The following is a 6097-nucleotide window of genomic DNA, read 5'->3' on the forward strand; positions in this document are numbered from 1 at the left end:
AAGATTCTGGAGTAATTATGGCTGGATATTTGACCATCTTCTGGACAGAATTGGTAGAGTTTAAATGGGTGAGTTTCCTAGCATAGACCCGGTTTTAAGTGTAATCCACAAATTTTCAGTAAGGTTGAGGTTAGGGTTGGGAAGACCATTCCCGAAGCCTAATATTAGCCTGTTTTATCCATTCCAAAGCCAGTTTTAATAGATGGATGTAAATGGATGCAGAGGCCTGATCAGTATTAATTGATTTCATTATTTGATTTTTTTAGTTCCTGGATATACACATGTTTGTGGGAACCTGATCTTACACAGGCAAGATGTTTGCATGTTGCTGTCATATAAAAATACAAATAAGTGCACAATCATAAACTGATAACATTGTGTCAAAAAAAGAGTGTTTTTTTTTATTTAAAACCAGTTAAACATGATTTCAGAAATAAATTTTATTTTTCACACATAAAATGTGTTACATATACAATATGTTTTCCCTGTTTTTCCCTATAAATACAATACATATGTCAGTGTTTCTTTACATAAACGTAAAATCCAGTCTTCACAATGTAACCTACAAATAAAACACATACACAGAAAATTGTGGCCGTAAATCTTCCCTAAAAAAAACAGTATAAGTAGAGATTATAAATTTGTGTTGCTTTCTAATGTTATCCCAGCATCTTTTGCCATGGCATAGAAATGACCTTCCTTTTCAAGCAGGTTGCTCGGCGAATCAAATTCCACTACTTTTCCAGCATCAAGCACCATTACCCTGTTGGAAAGAAGCACAGGATTTAATAGTAGCCCACTGAGAAAAAACATTGTCATGAATTCCAAAAATTTCATCCAAAAATGTTAAGGGAAAAGGTATAACTCACCTAGAGCTGTCCATGATACTGTGCAGGCGGTGGGCGATGGTAAGCACTGTGCAGTCTGAGAACTCTTTGCGGATGGTGTTCTGAATCAGGTTGTCTGTCTCCAGGTCAACAGCTGCCGTGGCTTCATCCAGAATTAGGATACGTGACTTTCTCAGGAGAGCTCGAGCCAGACACAGCAGCTGCCTCTGCCCAACACTGGAAAGATTGTATTAAAGTATTGATATCTCAAGAGGGTTTATGCAAAAAGCACACAAGGAACTCATGTGTATATGAAAGTTTATGCATGCATGTTTTTTTGAAAATTGCATTAGGTTTAGACTAATGAAGTGTGGAAAAGGTATACATCTAAAGAATTTTGCAGCTTATGTGCCAACATTCCCTAGGTTTGAGTTTGAAGTCATCATCATTTTCAAATGACCACAGAGGCCGTATTGTTAATTTTATTACCCACCTGAGGTTTTCTCCTCCCTCTGCCACTTCATGCTGTAATCCTTCCTGCAGCCCTGATACATAGCTCTTTAGATGAGAGAGCTCCAGCGCTCTCCAAATCTCCTCATCGCTGAACTTGTCAAATGGATCCAGGTTCATCCTCAGTGACCCCGAGAACAAAACGGGATCCTGTGCACACGGGATTAAAAATGTCAGTGTATTTTTTTAATAATATACTTAATTCTTTGACAAGGTTATTATCTATATTGATGTGTATACCTGTGGTATAATCGTGAGTCTGTTTCTCAGGTCATGCAGGCCTATTGTAGCGATATCTACATCATCAATGCGGATGCGACCTTCAGCAGCTTCAATAATTCTAAACAGGCAGTTGGTAAGACTTGATTTCCCAGCTCCTGTGCGACCGACAATACCGATCTGAATGCAGTGAGAGAAAACACATAAGATCAAAATAACAGCTGGCACATATTTGAAAAAAGTTTTCATAAACTGTTGTCACAACAGGTAAAGAAAAGGCATTAAACAATGCTGACTGTAGATAATTCCACAACATAAGGAGCTATATCTTGTTCTTTTATATGTTGTTGCAATACAGACTCTCTTTTCTAATGTGTACTTTGACTTCACTGTATTCAGGGTGTTCACATTGTGTTCACTTCACATTATCAGTATGTCATTTGACATTTTATCCTAAAGCTAGGCTAGTTACATATTTGGATATCACAGTTGTTTATAGTATAGAGTGATGTACAACTAAAGACACAAGCTGACAGTTTACATTATTTTTTACTGTTTGTTTAAAATCAATTATTGTCATTACTGTTTGTTCTGTGGCTTTTTTCTTTTTTTTGAGTAAACAATTAACAGACTGGACTGTAAAACATCAAAAAAACTAAAGTACAGAATGTCAGTGCTTTATAGGACAAAGTTACATTAAAATACAAATTTTTTTTTCTAAACTCAACTAAAAATAAACTTAAAGTCTACCATCTGTAAGCTACACTTGAGAAACCGCTATTATTTTAGAAGCTAGTGATAGAGGAAAAAAACCAAGCTATAATTTAAGCAACCTCCATGCAAAAAACAAGAATTTTTATAGTATTTGAATCTGTATCTCGTGTGAAAAACATATTAGATATTGTTTTCTATATCTTGATCTATTTGATCTACGAGGTTACTCTGTAAATCATTAACATATTAATAAATCCCGCATGAACTTTATACATGCATGCTCTCTCTCTTTCACTTTGTCTCTCTTTCAGATACACACAAACACAAACACGTACCTTCTCAGTGCTGTCGATGTCACAAGTGATTCCATGCAGCACTAAATCCAATTCGGGTCTGTAACGCACTTTGTAGTTCTCAAATTTCACTCTTCCTGCCTCTGGCCACTGCTGTGGGGGCCGAGTGTCAGTTACCCAGTCAGCCTGTAACAACAAACACAAACAGAATAAATGAATCTTAGCTAGTCTTGATAACGTCTGCATTATTATACAGACGTTATCAAGACTAGCTAAGATAACCACTAGAATATATCTTTTCTTAAATTGAAGCACTCACATATACATACAAAGATATTATAGTAATATCAAAACCTACATAAACATGCATTAAGCAACAAAATTTCAACATTATAGTTGTATTTGAATTGCTACGTATTTAAACACTTATAACCTGTTATTGTAATGTACATAAGAATGTCATAATAAAACAAATGTTGCCAATACAAACAAAGTCAAATTTCTAACATAGTTTATTTAAATATATATGGCATGTTATATAAGTCTGACCTATTAAAAGATTGTCATTATTTGACCTTGAAGAAGAGATCCAGAGTAACTTGATATTTAGAGTCCCCATTATTCATTCCCTATATATCTAAATGTTGTCAGCACAATCAATGGCAGTAGCTGTGGTGTTTATATGGTAGTATTATATGTTGACCACATACACCAAAGATTCTAAGGCTTTTTGTCCATTTTCAACCAATAAATCATTGAGTTGTCCTTGAAGACCCTGGTGGCCGTAAGCCATATTTGAGTGGATTGTTAACATGATCCCACTGTAAACTCAAACAACAAAGTTTAATCAAAATTCAGTCAAAACTTCCCAGCTGTCATGTTTACAGACAGAACGGCAAGCATGTAAATGCTACAAAAACACATAACCTCTTTGGCGAAGGTAACAATGTGTCACTACTCAAGATCAGCAGCTAAAGCCCAGTGTACGTGTACGATATTGTACTAAATTGTATTATTATTATTATTATGTTTTTATCCCAGTTGCATTGTGGTGCTTACAATCAACTAACAACCTGAAGGAATCTTGAAATTCATGCCTTATTAAGATAACAGTAGAGTTTCATCTAATAAAGAGAATTGTCATTAAAAATCTTCTACATACCTCATTCTCAAGCTCAGTATATTCACTCACTCTCTCCACAGCTACAATATTGGTCTCCAGCTCTGAGGTCATCCTAACCAACCAGTTGAGGGTCTGGGTTACCTGCAGAACAGTGTAGAATAGACGTCAGTGTTTACATTATTGCTGGATTTTAGTATTACCAAATACATAAACAGTGATGAAATAATGATAAAGGTATGAGTGTTTTAATGGCTCACATTAAGGGCATATGATATAGACAAGCCAACCAGGCCACTGTCAATAGAATCTCTGGAAATGACAGCAAACAGAGCAGAAAAAAAAACCACCAGGTTTCCAACAAACTCCAGACGTATGGCCAGCCATCTGTTGAGTAAACAAGTGAGTGAAATGTCTAACAGTGAAATGTTAGGGTCAGTTTTATGAGCAATTTACATCACATGCTTCTCTATGTTTGCAGGTACACCGTTGAATATCTGACCTGTTAGACACAATCCACGGGTAGACGCTTTTGAGGTTTTCATCTATAGTTACTTCATTGTGTTTAAGAAACCTTTCTTGATGCCTGTAGGCTCTTATCACTGACAGGCCGGACACCGTCTCACCAAAGTGAGAGTATATCGGTGAGCGAGACACCGAGTCCAGTCGCCGCAGCTGTCTTGAAGTGGCGACATAAATGCGCTGGGTGTAGAGAAAAAGACAAAACAACATTAGTTTCCTATTCTTAGTTAGTTAGGCAAATCTTCTTCTTCTTTCGGCTTACCTGTACAAAGAAGTAGATCACTGCCAAAGGAATGATGACTATGGCAAAGAAAGGGGTTGCCAGGCAGATGACAAATAGTGTCCCCAGTACACCCAGAAAACAGAGGAGCCAGGAGCGGAAGGAATTAGGAATGGCCTCATCTATAGTAAAAATATCCTTTAGGATAATAGTTGGAAAGTTAGTATTTATTAAAACACAAGTCAAGTACATTTTTATCAATAAAGTGCATGTAAAAAAATCAAAAGTAATATTAAAAATGGTGAAATTATAAGAGCAAAAAAAGTGTTAAATAACACAATAAAACACAATACCTGCTGAAATGAGGAACTTGGTGCAAATGTCAATAAAAGGAGGTGTTTTTTGTGTTTTTTTAATGGTTTATCCACCAACTTTTTTGTGTACTTTGAAATTTGAGGCAAAGTTGGTATATAAATATATATCAAAAGCTAATTAAAATTTTTGTTGATAAATAGAATATAGTAAGATCAAACTGGTCAAAGACTACTCAGCACACTGGAAGAGAGAAGGTTCTAGAGCTAGATGAGAGGATGACGTCCTAAAAGCAAAGGTTTTGTAAAAGAGTTTAAAATAAGTTTTCACAGCATGAAAGTGTTTTTACAACTGGAGCTGCATCATGGCGATTTATAGCGGGTGGGTAAAACAAGATAAGAACACAAGACCTTTGGTTTTTGTTAGACGGGTTAGATATAAACCCTGTTATATAAACTGAACTATGACTCATAACACTGCTTTCAAGCTACTCAGAATACATTAAAATGATCTAATCCTGATTTTTTTTTTTACTCTAGTTTCTACTAACACCTGTACCAATTCCAGACAGACCAGGGTACATTTGTGTATACTTGAGGAGGCATTTGGGAAGGACTGTATGCAAAGGTTTAAGCAGAACTGGGGAACATTCCACTTCTATAAATTTTGAAAAATGGAATTAAAAAATAATTGCATCTTGTACTTGTAAACATAAAAGCCACAGGATGAGAAAATAATGAAATCTAGAAAAGGAATGATTAAAAAGTGAAATACAAATGCTACCTTTGCAAAGCGGTTGACCACTCTTCCAATAGGTGTGGTGTCAAAGAAAACCATGGGAACTCGCAGGATGTTGTTAAGCAGTTTTGAATGCAGGATACGAGATGCATCGACAGAAGCATTTGCTAGGAGCAGTGTGCCGATGAACACTAAGAGACCTGCAGTAAAGGTAGGAGGGTTTCTAAATTATTCTATACTCTTCACAAAGAAAAATCCACTTTGAATGGAACATTAAACATAAGACTCAAGTGTGCTTTTTATGCCATTTGCAACAATTACTTGTACAAATTCTAACTGTCTAAAGTTAACTGGATTGGACCAAGTTTGAAAAATCAAATATTCCTAATGACAAAGTTTAGCTTGTAAAAAAGGGACAAATAAAATGACGAGGTACAAAATTTCAATGTACACCCGAGTCTGTTACCTTTGCAGAGCAGAGACAGTTACCTTTGTACATCTTAAAACACGATCCACTAGTTACTGCTGAGGAAAGTGCTGAAAATATACCCCTGCATTTAATAATTCAGGGAATAATTACTGTAGTTGTGTTCTCTTTTATTCTGAACAAAAAAAAAAAAAA

General features: G+C 35.7%; 1 protein-coding gene across 1 annotated transcript in view; it reads right to left on the bottom strand.

The window, feature by feature from the left end:
* Window positions 1-431: 431 nt before the first annotated feature.
* Window positions 432-6097, bottom strand: part of LOC102213130 (canalicular multispecific organic anion transporter 1) — a 26647-nt gene continuing 20981 nt past the window's right edge. Inside the window, exons 7-16 of the mRNA XM_005743925.1 lie at window positions 5521-5703; window positions 4468-4623; window positions 4186-4385; window positions 3944-4070; window positions 3726-3827; window positions 2606-2749; window positions 1578-1736; window positions 1321-1487; window positions 870-1064; window positions 432-763 (exon numbers count right to left, since the gene is read on the bottom strand). Of these exons, the coding sequence (XP_005743982.1) occupies window positions 634-763; window positions 870-1064; window positions 1321-1487; window positions 1578-1736; window positions 2606-2749; window positions 3726-3827; window positions 3944-4070; window positions 4186-4385; window positions 4468-4623; window positions 5521-5703 (1563 nt within the window). The 3' untranslated portion in view covers window positions 432-633. The remainder of the gene's footprint in view (window positions 764-869; window positions 1065-1320; window positions 1488-1577; window positions 1737-2605; window positions 2750-3725; window positions 3828-3943; window positions 4071-4185; window positions 4386-4467; window positions 4624-5520; window positions 5704-6097) is intronic.

The sequence above is a fragment of the Pundamilia nyererei genome, unplaced genomic scaffold (genome assembly GCF_000239375.1).
Source record: "Pundamilia nyererei isolate P.nyererei 1_Seehausen unplaced genomic scaffold, PunNye1.0 scaffold00136, whole genome shotgun sequence".
Classification (NCBI taxonomy): domain Eukaryota; kingdom Metazoa; phylum Chordata; class Actinopteri; order Cichliformes; family Cichlidae; genus Pundamilia; species Pundamilia nyererei.